The 19,599-nt window shown below is 42.4% G+C and overlaps 1 protein-coding gene across 4 annotated transcripts in view; it reads right to left on the bottom strand.

Annotated features, from left to right (window-relative positions):
* The window catches only part of pik3cb (phosphatidylinositol-4,5-bisphosphate 3-kinase, catalytic subunit beta), a 104,987-nt gene extending 85,692 nt beyond the window's left edge, over nucleotides 1-19,295 (bottom strand). For 2 of the 4 annotated variants that reach the window (XM_080427882.1, XM_080427881.1), the window contains exon 1: nucleotides 18,966-19,291. Coding sequence is in view for 3 of the 4 variants with exons in the window: in XM_080427881.1 (XP_080284007.1) it covers nucleotides 18,966-19,015 (50 nt within the window). In the remaining variant the exon portion in view is untranslated. Of the gene's footprint in view, nucleotides 1-18,965 lie in introns of all 4 variants that reach the window. The other 2 variants (XM_080427884.1, XM_080427880.1) reach the window with 2 other exon arrangements.
* Nucleotides 19,296-19,599: the final 304 nt, after the last annotated feature.

Below are 19,599 nucleotides of genomic sequence, written 5' to 3'. Positions count from 1 at the left end.
CCACATGAGATCCCAGTTGGTGCTTCATAATAAACAGCTGGTTGGGGAGCAGGAATCAGGATAGAGTCCTTGAGTATTACTGAACAGCAGTGTTGCTGACGTCAGTATATCTGAAAGAGCCAACTAAAGTGCTGTGTTGACCTTCAAGGTCAACGGCAATATTATTTTATATACCAAGACGCTTTTTGGAAACCTAACCCTGAATACTAACCCAACACAGCAATAAGTATTGATCGAGCCAGTCCACACACACACACAACCCCCCCCCCCCCCCCATCGGGAGCATACCACAACAGCCTGTGCGGGGTGTGCTAAAATAACACTGAATTGCATAGCAAAGCGAGTATCAAGTGCTAGAAAAACAGCGCTAGCTGGACCTGGACAATGCACAATGCAGTGGTTAGTGACGCAGGTCAGATGAAGCCGATGTAGCTGCTTGCGTAGACTGTTCTTATTTAACATATAAGAGGAGATTCAGACGAGTCATTATCTGGGAGGCAGGCCTCTAGCAGCCCACTCATCCAGTCTTGGGAGGAGCCTCACGGCAAAAACATTACTGGGGTGGTGGGGGGGGGGGGGGCCCATTAAGGCCTGAGGACGATTTAACAAATGTAGTCTAAATCCTAACAGTTTTCCGAAAATACTTATATTTCTATATCAGTGGTGCTCTAACTTTTTCATGTCCATGACCTCCAAATTGATATGCATTTGGCCGCAGACCCCCCCCATCTCAAAATATTTTGTTCCAGGGACCCCCAGAAGAAAAGATTTGCACACATTTTCATGATTTTTCAAAAATGGCAGATCTACAAGCTCGTACGAGCTTGTAGATCTGCTATTTTTGAATAGCCAAAGAAATCTAAAATGACACAGATGCGTTCCAGGTCTTAATGGGCTAATAATACAGACTATGAATCATACTGTATGTGGGACACTGGCACATGCTCACACGATGTTTACATTAGATGCTATCAGCCTGGAAGAGTTAAGAGGCACAAGTCACTTTACTGCTCCTGCATGCTTTTGCACGCTCAGAATATTATTAGTGTGGTTGCCCTAACAGGGCAACCAGACTATAGTAATCCTCACACTTTATTATTAGTGTGGTTGCCCTAACAGGGCAACCAGACTATAGTACTTGATGAACTTTATCCTTCCGGATAAACAATATTTCAAACTGCTTCTCCTCCCACAGTTTTTATCCCCCAATGTTGTGCCATATCTCAAAATGACCGTCTTGACCTGGAATCGTGCGCTTGTATTTTGCTAAGAGATTGGTTAAATAGTTTAATTGATATTGATTTATTAGTGCATTAAATTTCCCCATCCGCTTTAATGGAAAAGTGAAAAAACTCAAATTCAAGTATTTTTTTCTCAAAGACCGTAAGGGCTAGAGTTACAAGATTTGGTGGGTAGGTTCAATATTTAGTGCAAAATTATTGGAAAAAGAATTACACCAATCGGCCTCATGGTGGCGCTATAACAACCCCCTTTACGTTTTGGCCTATAACTCTTGAACCGTATGTCGTAAAATCAAAATGTCTTTTTCCCTGGATTCCTTGGGTCACTACGCATCTCCCCATATAGGCCACGCCCATTTGCGTCTGGATAGATTTTTTGATATTGATTTATTAGTGCATTAAATTTCCCCATCCACTTTAATGGGAATTGCAAAAACTCCCATTCAAGTATTTTTTTTTCGGAAACCATAAGGGCTACAGTTACAAGACTTGGAGGGGAGGTTAATAGTTTATTGCAAAATTATTTAAAAAATAATCACACCAGTCGGCCACATGGTGGCGCTATAACAGGCCCCTTTACGTTTTGGCCTATAACTCTTGAACCGTAGGTCGTAAATTAAAAAAATCTTTTCCCCTGGATTCCTTGGGTCATGATGCAACTCCCCATATAGGCCACGCCCATTTGCGTCTAGATACATTTTTCCGCCATTTTGAATTTTCTTCAAAACACACTTTTTGCTCCTTTTCCTACAAATTTTGTCCAAATCTCACACAAATCGGTACAGGTCATCTATGGACCCATGCGATAAACCTATCCAAACGGCATTTTGATAGTCCTTACCGTTCGTCCGTAATTAGCTTCCAAAGTTAGCGGGAGGAGCCCGTTTTACCAAAAATGCCATAAATCACGAACGAAACGTCCAATCAATCCCAAATTTTAATCACATGTCGAGGGTGGTTTACTCAACAAATCCACAAAAGCATTTCCACTTTGACCTATAGGGGGCGCCACAACTCTGCAAAACGTAACCGTTTGATGCAAAAACATGATTTTTGGGGGGATCACTCCTCTCAAAATGAAAAGCAGGTGATCTCAGGAGTTACAGGATGTTGTCATTGGCCCGTTACATTTTTGGGAGGGGCCTATTTATTTAGTGGGAGGGGCCTATTTCTTAAAAACAAAACGCCATGTATCACGAACGCAGGATCCAATCAGCACCAAATTCGAATGGCACGTTGCGCGGCCTCCGACGGTATTCCTCCAAGCGTATTCCTCAAGTCCCGGCGGCGGCGACCTGCGACCGGCGTCGGCGCAACCACACTTTGCAATTTCCCAGAATTGCGACCCGTCTAGTTAGTGTGGTTGCCCTAACAGGGCAACCAGACTATAGTACTTGATGAATTTATTCTTCCGGATAAACAATATTTCAAATTGTCTCTCCTCCCACAGTTTTTATCCCCCAATGTCGTGCCATATGTCAAAATGACCGTCTTGACCTGGAATCGTGCGCTTGTATTTTGCTAAGAGATTGGTTAAATAGTTTAATTGATATTGATTTATTAGTGCATTAAATTTCCCCATCCGCTTTAATGTAAAAGTGAAAAAACTCAAATTCAAGTATTTTTTTCTCAGAAACCGTAAGAGCTAGAGTTACCAGATTTGGAGGGGAGGTTTATAATTTAGTCCGAAATTATTGAAAAGATAATTTCACTAATCGGCCACATGGTGGCGCTATAACAGCCCCCTTTACGTTTTGGCCTATAACTCTTGAACCGTAGGTCGTAAAATCAAAATTTATTTTCCCCTGGATTCCTTGGGTCACGACGCATCTCCCCATATAGGCCACGCCCATTTGCGTCAGGATAGATTTTCCGCCATTTTGAATTTTCTTCAAAACACACTTTTTGCACCTTTTCCTACAGATTTTTCCCAAATCTCACAAAAATCGGTACACGTGATCTATGGACCCATGCGATAAACATACCCAAACGGCATTTTGATAGTCCTTACCGTTCGTCCGTAATTGGCTTCCAAAGTTAGCGGGAGGAGCCCGTTTTACCAAAAATGCCAAAAATCACGAACGAAACGTCCAATCGATCCCAAATTTGAATCACATGTCGAGGGTGGTTTACTCAAAGAATCCCCAAAAGCATTTCCACTTTGACCCATAGGGGGCGCCACAACTGTGCAAAACGTAACCGTTTGATGCAAAAACATGATTTTTGGGGGGATCACTCCTCTCAAATTGAAAAGCAGGTGATCTCAGGAGTGACATGACATGACGATGTCATTGGCCCGCTACATTTGTGGGAGGGGCTTATTTATTTTAGTGGGAGGGGCCTATTTCTTCAAATCAAAACGCCATGTATCACGAACAGAGGATCCAATCAGCACCAAATTCGAATGGTACGTCACGCGACCTCCGACGGTATTCCTCCAAGCATATTCCTCAAGTCCGGGCGGCGGCAACCTGTGACCGGCGACGGCGCAACCACACTTTGCAATTTCTCATAATTGCGACGCGTCTAGTTATTATTATTATAGATAAACAATATTTCAAAACACATCACAGCCCACAGTTTTCATTCCCCAATTTAGTGCCATATCTCAAAATGACCGTCTTGACCTGGAATCGTGCGCTTGTATTTTGCTAAGAGATTGGTTAAATAGTTTAATTGATATTGATTTATTAGTGCATTAAATGTCCCCATCCGCTTTAATGAAAAAGTGAAAAAACAAAAATTCAAGTATTTTTTTCTCAGAAACCGTAAGAGCTAGAGTTACCAGATTTGGAGGGGAGGTTTATAATTTAGTCCGAAATTATTGAAAAAATAATTAAACTATTCGGCCGCATGGTGGCGCTATAACAGCCCCCTTTACGTTTTGGCCTATAACTCTTGAACCGTAGGTCGTAAAATCAAAATTTATTTTTCCCTGGATTCCTTGGGTCACGACGCATCTCCCCATATAGGCCACGCCCATTTGCGTCAGGATAGATTTTCCGCCATTTTGAATTTTCTTCAAAACACACTTTTAGCTCCTCCTCCCATATATTTTGTCCAAATTTCACAAAAATCGGTACACATGATCTCTGGACCCATGCGATAAACATATCCAAACGGCATTTTGAAAGTCCTTACCGTTCGTCCGTAATTGGCTTCCGAAGTTAGCGGGAGGGGCCCGTTTTATCAAAAATGCCAAAAATCACAAACAAAACGTCCAATCGATCCCAAATTTTAATCACATGTCGAGGGTGGTTTACTAAAGAAATCTCCAAAATAATTTCCACTTTGATCCATAGGGGGCGCCACAAATGCTCAGAATGTAACCGTTTGATGCAAAAACCTTATTTTGGGGGGATCAATCCTCTCAAAATGAAACGCAAGTGATCTAAGGAGTTACGTGACAATGTAATTGGCACAGCCTCCGACGGTATTCCTCCCAGCGTATTCCTCGAGTCCCGGCGACAGCGACCCGCGACTAGCGTCGGTGCAACCACACTCTGCAATTTCCCAGAATTGCGACCCGTCTAGTTTACACTAGATGTTACATTAGATGTCACAGTACGTTGCCGTCGGGTGGAAACCTTGTATGTCCAAAACCATTCCTTTTATAAAAAAATACATAGTGTCACAACAAGGTGACACTATGATCTACACGGAGCTTGTAGATCAGCTACTTTTGTGTGACACCATGTATGATGAAGTAGTAGGGCATTAATAAAAACATAAAAAAGTTGAAATATGGAGATACAAGGTTTCTGCCCGACAGCAACGATTACGCGCCACATAATGCGGTTACATTCTTAGACAGACAACCCAGGAGAAAGAACTCTTAAGGCAAAGCACCAAACCTTTTAGGCACCTTAAGCGCTAGAGTCTAGACTGTTTCCCTCCCCTAACTGCATGTACGTTGCCAGTGCAGTTGCTGACACTGTTGTTGTGTGTAGTATACTGTATACGTTGTGTATACGTTGTATACGGTATAAGTGGATTTTGTTTATGCTCTTGTTAGTATTATTAGTCTTTTTTTGCTTTGGTTTTCTTTTCGAACCTGAACCTTGATGTGCTATCCAGACCCGATACATTTTGTTTAGTTTTTTATTCCAATCGCTATTCCATCACATTATCGCATCAACGACATCTTGTCTGTTCACGAAAGCGTGCAAGGTTCCCGTAATTTGCACGAGAGTGAGACAGACAGACAAGGATTTTCATTAAATAATTCTGTCTTTCTGCGTCTCTCTCTCTCCCTCTCATTCTCTCTCTGAACGTGTGCGCACGCACACGTTTTCATAATAACAGTTATCAGAATCAGCATGCCTGCTGATTCCGAAGCGGTTTTATCAACATATTCAAGTGAGATGCGTTGGTTTTATAGACTATATTTAACAGCAATATTAATATAGCTACCAATGTGTATGACAGCTGAATTTACCCACGGAATAAAGGTCTATAGCCTATATTGATATCCATCTATCGATACAGACAGGCAGACTTTCTGTCTGTGAGCGGCCGGATCGTCTCTCAAAGCCTTTCACACACAGCGAGCAAAACCTCGGCGAGCAAAGGCCGATCTTGCGTCAGATCGGTAGCATAATCGGAGCAAATATCTTGCAGAGTGTAGTAGTCTGTACCTTAACTGCTGTGCTCCAGTCTGGCGACTTTCCCCCGCTGGATCATTGAAGGGCCAATCTAATGACACAGCTCTGTTCACACAGTTCTTTATGTCACATTTGCTTTGACAATGTAAACATGTTTCCCATGCCAGTAACGCCCCTTACATTGAAATGAGATTTTCTGATCTTTTGACCGCCCTCCCCCCAAAAGCCAAAACTGTATTAGTACTCTTATCATTAAACAAACAACACAGTGAGTCTTCTTAGGTACTGACCATCCCTCCCTCCCTTACTCCCGCTCTCTCTCCAAACACACACAGGCACACACCCTTCCTCTCCTCCACCCATCTCTTTGCAGAGGAATGTGAAGAATGCTAGATCCTGAAATTACTGAGGGATTCATCATCAGCAGGCCAGCCCAAGTATTCATCTCTTTGACTCTTTCCATCATAGACCATTATCTCTCACACTCACACTCACACACACACACACACACACACACACACACACACACACACACACACACACACACACACACACACACACACAGCATTTTCAAAAAGAGGACAGTCTAAAACAGTGATTCCCAATTCCAGTCCTCTGCCGATTTTCCATCCTTCACTGAGTCCCTGAAAGAATTACAAGGACAGTCACAGAGGAAAATACAATTAACCTCCAGGTAGAGTAGAGGATACATTTTGGGTTGGGAACTGCTATAATAATAATACAATCTTTATCCCCCATTCTGATGTTCTGAACTCTGAAGTCAGACTGGCACTCACAAAACTCCAATGTAAGGACACGCCCACACCCTTTGACTTGTTGTCCGGCCCCCTACCTTCCACTGAGGAAGGTCATGAGTGTGAGTCATGTGAGAACAACTGTCACTGGTCCCCAAACCCATCCCCATAAACAGCTCACACTCTAACTAGGCCACACAGTCACATTAACCACTTAAGCAATACTTTGGCTTCAGAAAATACTACTACTAACAACAACAATAATAATAATGATAATAATAATATTAATAATAATGTAGATCAGAAACGTCTTTTCCAGAAAAGGGACAGAAACAGAGGGGTATAGAGGTATGCTCGAATGCATAAACTGAGTGGAATTTTTCAGGGAACAACCTCAAAGACATGTTTTGGGGACCTCAGAGTCCTATATTAACTTGTTGAAAAGTAGGCGTGTTGCAAGAGTCCTAAAGAGCCTGCAAGGCTGCAGATATAACTTCACCCCCTGAGGGGCAGAGATCCTGTCCTAATACTAAACCATTGTCTTTTAGCTTGGTCACAACAAGCGATGACACAGCCCTGAGGCATGGCCCGATGGCACTGATGGCTTAGTGTGTGTGTGTGTGTGTGTGTGTGTGTGTGTGTGTGTGTGTGTGTGTGTGTGTGTGTGTGTGTGTGTTAAGGAGTTGTTGTCCATCAATGGCATTGCTGTCCAAAATCCTACCCGAACCAAACTTGGTATAATTATCACCGTTGTTTGCGTTTGTGGCGCTGGGCTTCCAACCTTTCGCCCGGGGACAATTCACACATTCCTCAAATTAACACACAGCTTGAGCTCAATGATAAAGACTTCAATTTAGCATTTACGAGTGGCAAATAAAATTTAAAAAAAGAAACCGTACAAACATACGCGGAGGAATGTGACGAAACCCTGTTTGGCTTCAGGGCGAGACACTACATTAGACCATGCGTCAATCGCTGCCTCGGCGATGACAAAAGAGCATTGTGTCTGTCAGAAAACACAATATACACCCACATGTTGTGACATTTAGACCCTCACACACACACACACAGGTTTTTCTGTGATGCAACAAGCAAGGCAAGTTTGCTGGGCGATATGTAAAGAAAACAAATATCACGATATTTTGACTAAATACCTACGATATTTATCGTACTGTGATGATATATAGTTTTTCTTGCACACATTTAAAATAAATTGCAGAAATGGCAGATCTATAAGCTCACACAACACATCACCATGGGACACGTTGTGAGCTTGTACATCTGCTATTGTTGCTATTTAAAAAAAAGAATAAATAAAATAGGGCTTAAGAGATTATAACCAGGAAAAGACAACACTTATCATACTTGTCATATCACCATATTACGATATCTAAAATCCCAGATAATATATCACAATATCATGTCAATATACTGCCAAGCACTAGTTTGTAAAGGAATACAATTTCTTCCCCATGAAAGTGAGACTTTCAGTCTGGCTGTGTATGAGACCGCCAACGACCTTTGACCTCTTCCTTCTCTGTTTATAGGACTTATTGTCAGACTGCCCGCAGGTAGCGGTAGGCACTGTGTGTCTGTTCCCTTGGATGCTGTAAATCAGTTACCTTCGGCCTGACTGGCTGAACAAAGGTTCATCTCAGTGAGGCACCATTGATCACACACACACACACACACACACGCACACACACACGCACACACACGCACACGCACCCGCACACGCACACGCGCACACGCACACACACAAAAGAAAGAATGGGAACTGAAAGAAAGACAGACAGATTCAGAGGCTACAATCCTAATTAAATTATCAGTCATCATCAAGAGTCCCATAAAAAAAGAAAAGATTCCATAATTACAACACAGACATTGGGGCTGTGAACATGACGATGATGTAGTCGGCTGAAAATAGAAATGCAGAAACAGACCTCGGAAGGAACAGGAAACAGGAGCTAGAGAGAGGAGGAGGAGGGAGAGAGAGGGACAATACGGAGATACAAATGGACAGCGGCAGAGAGCTACAGTAGACGACAAGGAAAGACTACAAATCGCCTGTCGGGTGGAAACCTCATATCTCCAAAACAGTTTCTTTTCGGGATATACAAATTCAAAAATAGCAAAAGTAGTAGCAGATCTACAAGCTCAAAACGTGCCACGATAGAACCACAATGGAAACTATAGGACCACAATGGAAACAAGTTCCCAGGACTTTTTTGTGTTATCCTTTTAGCCTGTCTGACAGTCCCACGTGCTGTTTACATGTCTGACTAATAAAGTATTCAATCAATCAAAAAGCTTCTGAAAAACTGTCTACAGGCATCCACAAGGACAGGACAATGTCAATATGAGAGGCTTGATATTTCAGTCGTTTACATGAAAATTAATCCTTTGATTACAATCAGATTTGGGTAATACGATCATGTTTTGCAATCACCTTGTTTACATGATAATTGTTGTATTATCGTATTACTGTCGTTATTAACCAGTTGAATTAAGGTCAAAATCGGCAGACCTAGATTTTATATCAATCTTTCGAGTTAAGCCTGATTTATACTTAGTTCCGTGACATGGCCCGCAACCAATTATAAATCTGGCATTACTGTGGCATGCATTCACCATCATCCGATTTCTTTTGGTGTTTTGATTCTAGGCATGCACGAAGAAGGCTACAAAGTGGACCTGATGCAAAGCAGTGTTCATACCGTAAAAAAAACAGCATGGCTAGAGGAAGTGGAAAAAGCGAATTAAAACACATTTTTGGGGTCACAGCACTAAAGGGTGAACTTGCGCTAAGGTACGCTGTAAATTCATAAATGCAAAAAAATAGACACAAACTAAGTCTCTCCATTGTCCTTATGAGGTGCTAAAAAGATGCTTCCTGCACCACACATCCTTCCAGTCATTAAAGGGAAACATTACCTCAACATTGCCTCTAAATCTGTAGTAGGGCTCAAGTGCCATTAACACTGAGCAGTCTTCTGTGTGTCTACGAAACACCACTGAAGTTGTACTGAAAAGTCGACCCCAGTGATGTGATGTCACTGGGATATAATCCATAAATGTAGAAACTTTACCAGCTACCCTCAGTGCCAATGTTCACGTTTTATGTTAAAATGTGATCTTAGGTTCAGAAAATATGAAACCTGTTGATGTAATGTAACAGAAGCCATAGACCATTTGGACATGCCAGGTCAGTGCTTTCCTGCCAAATGCATCATGGGAATTATAGTAACACTATATATATATATATATATATATATAATAAAGAGAACTATAGAAATAGACAGAATGGGGAAGAGAACAGAATGCACTGTATCTGTATGTTCCTGATACAAGCCACATTTTGGACATCAAACAAGTTGCTTAGGGGTGTGTAATTGGGGACAAAATTCGGTAAGGTTTGGACAAGAGTTACGGTTAGGCAGGTATTAGGGTTACGGTAAGGGTATAGGGTTATATCGGTTAAGGTTAGGGTAAAGGGATATGGAATGAATGGAAGTCAATGCAATGCAACTCAAAAGTTTGTAAAAACCAACATGTGTGTGTGTTTATGCATTCCAGAGTGTTTGTGTCATTAGCAGGCGGAGGCAGGCAGACAGGGGTCTTCGGGAATGTTGCTATGGCAATGCAGCATGGAGTTTTGTGCCCTCTCAGATTACAAAGAGGAGGCTGGAGCCCCTAGGCTTGTTCACCCTTAAGACAGCACGTGAAACTACTCTCAGCCTTCTAAAGATACCCTCGTCACAGTATCTTAGCTCATCAGGTTTTCATCCCTTTGTCCCGTTCCTTTTTTTTATCCCGTCTTCATAAATGACCCCCTCAGCAAAGGGAATCAACTGTCAAATGGGAATAACATGGCCACTTCTCTAATCTGTGACTATTGTCTCAGCCCTCCGCTTAGTCATCATCTACTCGGTGAGCATTTTCTCATCTATATAAACTTCACACCAGGGGGGGTTACACTCCCCCCTAGATCCAAAATCTTTAACATTATAATTAAATCACTCAATTCAAATTTAAAAAAATGCACCTGAAGGTCCCTTCACGCAACGCACATTGTGCTACGTCTCTCTATTCCTGAGATGACTCATTATATAATATTGACCTTGGCCTGGATTGTGTCCTTCGTCTTTTTGATTAAAAATGTAATCAACTCTTTGAGGAAGCAAACTGATCATTCTTGTGAAAATTATGAAAATGCGTCCAGCCATTCTTGATTTTGACCTTGATTGTGATACCCTTTCCAAAACAAAATATAAATCATCCGCGGTGCAGCCTACTGATCATTCCCACAAAGTTATGAAAATCCTTGATTTAGCTGGAGTTATTTTGTTCACAGACAGGATACCCTGCCATGCACTGCTGCGGGCAGTGTAATAAGATAAAGCCCAGAAGTAGGAGGAAGAACATGGGATAAATATTCCAGAGAAAGCTTGGGGGGCTTCATCCATCCGAGTGGCCGGATGGGTGGGCAGCATGCATTTTCAGAGCACGTTTATTTATTTTAACGATCAATCGATCGATTGTGTTCCCGGCTTGGATCAGGAACTCACATAGCAAGTTCCTAATTTAGTGGTATCACAAGGAAACACATTTTCAAGGTTTTAAAGAAAGAATGCCATGGCATGAATATGTATACATTATATATTTTCTATATTAATGTTATATTATCATTCAAATCTTAAGTGTTTTGCCAATTATTTGGGGGTCAACTAGAAATATTCTCACGGTCCACCAGTGTGCCCCGGCCCACAGGTTGGGAACCAGTACAGTAATATTGATTTCTGCCAACTTGTTGGCACACAGAAGGATTCTCCTGGACTGGAAATCACTTACTCACCCGAAGACATCACTCTGGCTCAATTATTTAATGCAAGATAATAAAAACTAGAAATAAACACGATTAGGAACGAAGTCAGATCAATTCTAGTCGGCCTGGGATTCCTTGTGGTCTTATTTTGATAACTCGTAAACGTCACCAGAAGAATCCTGGAATGAGATCATATCAAAGCCGACTTGGCTTGTGGCCACGCCGTCTATAACAGCCAATTTTAGCGATCAATGGTAAGTTACCATGTGATTGTGTGCAGTTCGTGAATGACTCACAATGCTGTGTTCAGAGGTGAAGGAGCTCCATGCAGGCTGGCTGATTGTGGGTCATTCATTTGGCCACACGGAAATTGAAGCGATCTTTATAAATAAATAAATACTTCTCCAATAAGAACAAAAGGGTGCTTCAACAACTTGCTGAGAAAATACAAATTTCACTTTCACTTCCCAAGGCATTTCATGCTTTCATCATCAAAATGTGGTTCTCTTTTGTGATGTTGTGCACATGTAGACACCTCCAAGCCCTTCTGATAACGGGTACTGCTGCTAGTACACTGTACATGCATACAGACCTTGGCCTACAGCAGTGGTTTTCAACCTTTTTCATGTCAAGGTCCATTATTTAATCGCCATTTGATTTTGTCTCTCAGAACCAAAGCTTTGAATATTTTGTTATCGTTGGATAAGATTTTGTCCACAAATCCATGCTGTATTGATGTTGGTACCATAGGAGAGATAAACAGGCCAACGTTGATCAAAATAACAATTCTTTAATAAAGTAATGGAGATGTTTAACAATAATTTAACTCTTGAGAGGGTCCATTTGGTTACCAACTCTCCATCATTTAGCTGGGGACCACCTGGAACCACCTGGAACGCCCTCAAGGACCACTGGCCACCACTGGCCTACAGCCACGGCGTAAAAAAAATATACATCATAATATTTTGTAAAAAGATTGCCATCTCTCAGAGATGGGCAATATAATCAATATGGCAATATATCGTGATATTTTGTTTCCCAATAATGTATCGATACTCCAGGCCGTAGTATCCAGGTCGTAGTATCGCAATACTTTTGGAGAAAAAAAACCTCTTCCCATGCATGGAAACCAATGTTAGAAGTCCGGTCCTCACACTCCGCTCCGCCGCAATATATCACAATATGTATCGCATCGCAATATATCGTGATACAATCGTATCGAGACCCAAGTATTGTGAGGCTATTGCCAATACCCATCACTACTCTCAGTACACTTCATTTCCCCTCAGCTGTGTATGACTGTACCCTTGTACTGTATGCTCCCTGCCTCCCATCCTCCCCTCCCTGCTTACCATTATCTCCCTCCCTCTCTGCTCCTGCATTCCTTGGCAGGCCATGGCCTGTCAGGCAAGAAGGGCACTCTCCTCTCACTTTCTACTCCACTCATTTATATACCTTATATAACCTTTTCAATACATGGTGGGACTGCAATGTATAGCCTGTATGTATAAGTTAAGCCTAGTGCTGCGCAACACGTCGATAATTATAACGATATTGTGATATGAGATTAGTTATCGTCTGGGATTTTGCATATCTTGATATTGTGATATATGGCATAAGTGCTTTTTTCCCTTGGTTTTAAATCACTTAAGCCTTATTTTAAACTTTCAAACTCTTTAAAAAATAGTGAAAATAGCTGATCTACAAGCTCGTGGTGCGTTGAGAGCTGGAAGAATGAAAATGTTTCAACATTTTTGAAAAAATATTATATATTAACCTTACAATATAAGCCTAATTTATACAGCGTCATATGAACACCACAAATATAACAGATTTTCAACTAAGAAAAATGTGTTGCGGCCAAGTTATTTAAGGTGAGCTACATGTTTGAACAACATGAATTAGCCATTATTCATGCAGTGAATCCAAGAGTACGCATTCTTTTTGCTCAATTCATTATGGGAAAAAGGAGAGGTTGACTTGATGGGGCAATGGCATAGTGAGAGAACGCATAGCCTGGCATACACACACCGGTGGAACATATGCAAGCACACACATGCACATACAGTATACACACACACACACACACACACCCACCCACACCTGTCTTCCTTACAAATACGTTCTGGAGAAGATGTTACGCAAGAGCTTCAACTGTAGTGAAGTGGTGATTACGAAAGAGATAGCAAAGTTACAATGTTACACAGCTCTGTTCACAAATGTCATTATTCCAGTACTAGGCCTACCTTTTAATTGTATACATTTCTCAGTTATGATCGTTTTCAATTTACACTTCCTTTATTGGCATTATATACGTATGTTCCTGAATTGAATCGAGAGAAGAGAGAGAGACAGAGAGTGAGACAGAGAGAGGGAGGGAGGGGGGGGGGGGGGGTGTAAGACAGGACATAGAAACAGAGACAGAGTCTGAGCAGACAGAGGATGGTGCTTGACAGTTTGAATACATGCACATGTTCAGTTCCAAGAGAAACACTCACACTAGAATACGTGTACATGAAAGGTGAACAGGGCTCAGCACACACAGTAAAGTCCTGTCAGAGTGTCAGTCAGTTGACCGGTAGGGGTTCATTGGACCCAATTTTGTACACTCTCAAGAGTTAAATTAACACATTTTACCGTGTCCATTCTGTCAATCACTCACTCATCACTCTGTTATACGTGGCTGTCAACTGGCTCCGGTTGAGGCCTCCAACAAAGAGAGCAGGCAAGCGAGAGTTTGATAGAGCGAGAGAGCAAGGTGTGAACAATAAACATCTTTCAAAAAACGACTATTTACCTAAGCTATTACTATCAAAGTTGTCATATTTCTATATAGATTGCGTCACACATAGCAAAATCTGCTCCGTCAATTATGGAGCCATTTTAAGTGCATTTTCATGTAAAACTCTGGTGTTCATGTTATGTGCCTCCATTTTTCATAGTTAACCCATTCATTCCGGGAACGCATCGGTGTCAAAATCTTTGAATATATTATATATTTTTTAAAGCAATCGTTTTTTTTACTCAAATCTTTGCACCACTGATATAGCAACATCATTTAAAAAAGAAAAAACTGTTAGGATTTAGAAGACATGTAGAATCGGCCTCCGGCCTTAATGGGTTAACCAACACTCCAGATTTTACCGTGTACGATGGTATTTTCCAGCACATGGCTGATTATCACAGCTTTCATGAGTGAGCTACAATAAGCTCTAGCTAAGCGAGGGCTTACTGTGCTCTGCATTCCAGCAGGCTTCTAATTAGGGTTGCCAACCGTCCCTTGAAATATGGAACCGTCCCTTATTTGGAAAGCAAACGACGTGTCCCTTATTGAACTGATAAGGGACACACCGTGTTCCTCACTTTTGGGAATCAATCAATGACACACATATTTCAAGTTCAAACAGCTCATATACATATACTATAATACAGGTCGTTAACCTTTTTTTTTCTTTCTAAAATTAGAGTAGCCGAAAAAATTTTAACCCTTTTTCTCCCCAATTTAGTCGTTATGCCAATTAATTCCTCCCCGCACACATGTCTGTGTTGTCACTGCTGTCGTATCCTACTGACTCACCTGCCAGTGAGGAGCCCCCACCAGGAGGACGTAGAGCCTTAGTCCTACTCATCCCGCCCAACACTTCCCGCTGACAGGTGCCGCCCCAGCCCGGAGGAGTACGTGCAATGACCAATATCACCCTCCTCGTCCGGCTTCTCTCCCCCGAACTCGTGTAGACGGTAGACGCTCGACAAAGCCGGATGCACCACGGTGGATTCGAACCCACAACCTCCGTGGTGGTGGGCAGTGACTTTACCACTGCGCCACCCGAGCGCCCTCTAGGCTCACAATGCATCACAGCTTGCAGAGCTGCCAATTTTGGCTAATGTTCCCCCCAAAATATGGATGCTGGGGTTCAAATGATTAATATATATAATATTTAAATGTGCATATTTACAGTGAGATTTTATATTTTTCTGGGCGTCCCTTACTCCCTTATTTGAAGTAAGGGACGCCCGGCCAGGTGTCGCTCATTTGTGTTTCAGGTCGTTGGCAAAAGTACTTCTAAACATAGCTCACTGTTCTGCTGTTGCTTTACCTTTACCTTGCCTCTCCACATAAAGCCATCATCACCCTGTCCACGTCCACACGGTCTTTTCTCTATCCCTCTGTTTCCTAACATCCTAGACTAGACATTGTGGGTTTATTGCGTAATTCGGAGAAGAAATGAGAGTGACCCTGTTTGACCGTTGGACTTGGCCGGGGCAGTGGGGATGAAGACATTTTCTGAGCCAGTTACACAACTTTGTTACCGAAACACTAATTTAGATTCTTCATTCATCCCTGCCCAGTTCCTTGGGAGAGGCCTGCTTTGGGAGTAAATCTGGCTCGGAGTAAATAGATGCATTGTCGGCTGTGTGTGTGTGTATGTGTGCATGTGTGTGTGTGTGTGTGCGTCCTGTGAAGTGTAAACTGACGTCAGCTAGCCTTATCAGTGTTCTCCAACTTTACCTCAGAGGAGGGCCTGAGAGCAGACCCCACCCAGCGTGGTCAACCAGGCCCTCTGTCTGATCAAAATCCCACAGTCACTGGCATAGATTGGGCTAAAAGCAAACAGTTAATATTGAAACTTTACCAAAGACTTGGACAAAACGAAAGCTTCCACCATCCAGTTCAGTTTGGCCTCGATAGGAGTGCAATAAATTTGGGACATAAAACTTTTACACCACTGACAACATCAAGATCATTTTCATTCAACAGTCACACAATGTTTACCCCAATAACTATATTTTCATAGTGATAGTGCTCGGTGTGAATGGCCCTTTAGACGTGCGTTTTAAGGCCTATTCATATCTACATTTAAGCTGCATAATGTTCCATCGATAATGGGCTGGAAAAAAGGCACACAAATAATGATTTTGGTAAGATCCCCAGAATCCATAAGAAAAAATAACAACTTGATTAAACCCAGTATAAATGTATGTTTTACATTTACACTGGTGTCTCTTGAGACACTGTTGATATAATGATGTTGTGTGACAAATCTGACAATAGATTTTACTGTTCGAGTGTCGTGCATTTCTGAGATACAAATCTAAGCGGTACCATTACAGAGAGAGAGAGAGAAAGATGACTTGAGCAAAGTAACATTGCTCTTTAAATCAGAAAATGTTTTGTAAGTTGTATGGGCATGTGACTGTCTGCTATTTGTGTTGTGTGTTTGTGTTAAGTGTATACGCAAACAAATTTGTGAGACCAACCACACTTTCACATGACTGTGAGAAGTACTCCATTCATCTCTCCAGTCACACAACCCCTTCCCTCCCACCTAGAACCTGCAGGTCAGTGGCACAGGAGAAACACAGTGAACACACACACACAGTTCCTGCTGGTCCTCTGACCTGTGACATCACTGCCTTGCCAGGCCTACTGGCAGTTAGTCACATGGTGCCTGGGCATCTGCCAACCTCCGAGTCACAAAACCAGTAGAGAAAACACACACACACACACACACACACACACAGTTTGTCAGTCTTATTACAAGCATTCAATACAAAAGCATTAAATAAATAGTGATCAAACTATTCTTATTAGCGTCTCACAGTGTGTAAGGTGTACTTATTGTCAAGCACCTTTACCCATACCTGGAACGGATCGGACATTTAACACATGCACATCCTAACTATTAGGACGGGCTGCCAGTCTCCAGCTCCAGCTCTATGACCAGTGCCTTCAATCAAAGGCATTGGCTGCTGTAGTACCTAACATGCATATCTTTTGGTATGTTACCCGGAGACGTAATATATGTAGGCGGCGCATTGGCCACTGAATCGTAAGTCGAAGTTGACATCGCCACCATAATTTGGCAGGGCTACTTACCATACAGTAACTCCACTGCAAGACATATGCCCGAGTTGTATACAAGGCAGCATCCTATATCATAACTACATGTAACACACCCAACAGCTTGAAAATCACTTGACAATCAGTGAGTTCATGATGATTTTAATTGTAATTGCTTCAATAGACATACATGGGGCATACACGCATTAGAGGCGTTGATGCATCACTCCAATGAACAGCAGCGGCCAATGCGGTATCATGCTACATAATATGTATGGCGATACCCACATGCAGTCTCCCCACAGAAAAGCCCCAGGCAGCCCCCAATGGGTTTGCGAACCCAGGACCTTCTTGTTGTGAGGAAACAGGGTTAACTGCTGAGGCACCATGTGGTGGTGGTGGTGCAGTGTGTGTTCGCTGTGTATACTGTACAGTAGGCCTTCTGTGCCATGAAAGACAGACAGGCCATTTCAGAGCTCACGCCAAGGGCAGTTTCTGTTGGCTTGAATAGAGAGAGGAAGGACTTTCAAGGAAAACTCACGAGGCTGTGTGTATGAGAGCTTGCAACACATATATACACACTGTCACACTCTCTCTCTCTCACACACACACACACACACACACACACACACACACACACACACACACACACACACACACACACACACACACACACACACACACACACACACACACACACACACACACACACACACACACACACACACACACGTATTAGCAGTATGCCTCTATCTCCTGTGTTTCTTGAAGGATAGAAAACTAGCTGTAATAAACCCAGACATGCTCAAACCTGCACCCAAACAGTGAAACTAGTTTTTAAACAAACAGTGCCTGTAAAATTCTTTGCCAAATACTAAAATAAGAACAGAAACAATCTTAGGATCTATAACAAGTATATGTTATGTCTGCCTGATTCAAAACTAGAACCTACCCTTTAATAAGTAACTTATAAGCTATAATTGGATATAGGCTTGGTTTTCAAATGCTTGGGGTGTGACATGCTTACAAGTGTGAATTAGAATCCTCAGGAATGCATAACCTATGACGTGAAACTCATACGATTATGCTAGCTGGCGGTTTGAAAGCAATTCAACTTCTTTCACATCCTAAACAAAACCAAAACAAACACCCAGCTTCATTGACTGATGCTCCACAGTCAGATCTCATTCATCTGCAGCAGGCTACAACTCGGAATTGTAGCGACAGGCTGTTGACATTGCCAACATCTCAATAGTTATATCAGTTATATTTGAAAATGACACACACACACACACACACACACACACACATACAGAGGGAGAGACAGAGAGACAGAGAGAGAAAGAACTGGGGAAAGTAACGCTGAGCACTGAAGTCTGCACCAAATATTCACCAACTCTCTACTTTCGTCTCCCCTAAATTGCCATGATTCCTATAATAATTTCTAATTTCTTACAACGTTAAGTCCAAGTTTAGAGGGAGCAGTCATAGTTGCCAAAGGGAGGAAATTCGTTGTGGCTTAGCTTTTAAACAATAAGCGGAAGAAAAGAAAACGTGACAACAAAGTCCTCGTTACCTAACCCTAACCATAGTAACTACACATGCGAGACAGCGAAGGACAGTGAGGCTACAATGAACCCCAGCTGGTCCCAATCAACAATCAAGCGACAGACACACATCCAATGAATGCTATCTTACCTTTGAGTCCAGTCTGCGGCGTCAACCTCAAGAGCCGAACCGACGACCATACGAACGCGGAACAAGTTGACAATCTGACGGTAAGACTTTCGATGTAAAAACAATAAAATAATCAGTCTGACAGGGAGGAATCCACTCGTCCTGAGAGACGACAGAAAGACACACACATACAGAGACAGGTGGAGAGATTCTGCGGTGCTTCCTGTGTTTTCCAGAAGGTGCAACGAGTCCACCACCAACCACGACACGTTCCTCCTCCTCCTCTCCCCTTCTCTTCTCCTCTGAATGAACTCCTCTCTGTCCTCCTCCTCTTTCCTCGTCTCCTACTCTGCGTCACACACACACACACACAGCACAGCACAGCCCTGCCTGTCTTCTTGTGTTCTTTCTGCCTCTCTGCCGGCCGGCACGGGGGAAAAAAGCTGTGATTTCACCCGGAAACATAATGTTCCCACACCTCTTCACTGGAAAAGGAAAAAACACACCGGGAGTGAGAGTTGCAGAAACATTTGACTACGATTTGGAGTTTAGATTTAGAAGAGGAATGCCGACAGTCAGATGACTGGTGGTGTGCTTGTTGGTGCCTGAGTGTTCTTGGGAAAGAAACGGTTGTTGTCACCCACAAACCATGGTT

This window comes from Gymnoscopelus braueri, assembly GCF_963280865.1.
Source record: "Gymnoscopelus braueri genome assembly, chromosome: 5".
NCBI lineage: Eukaryota > Metazoa > Chordata > Actinopteri > Myctophiformes > Myctophidae > Gymnoscopelus > Gymnoscopelus braueri.
This window is presented reverse-complemented; position numbering and strand designations above follow the sequence as displayed.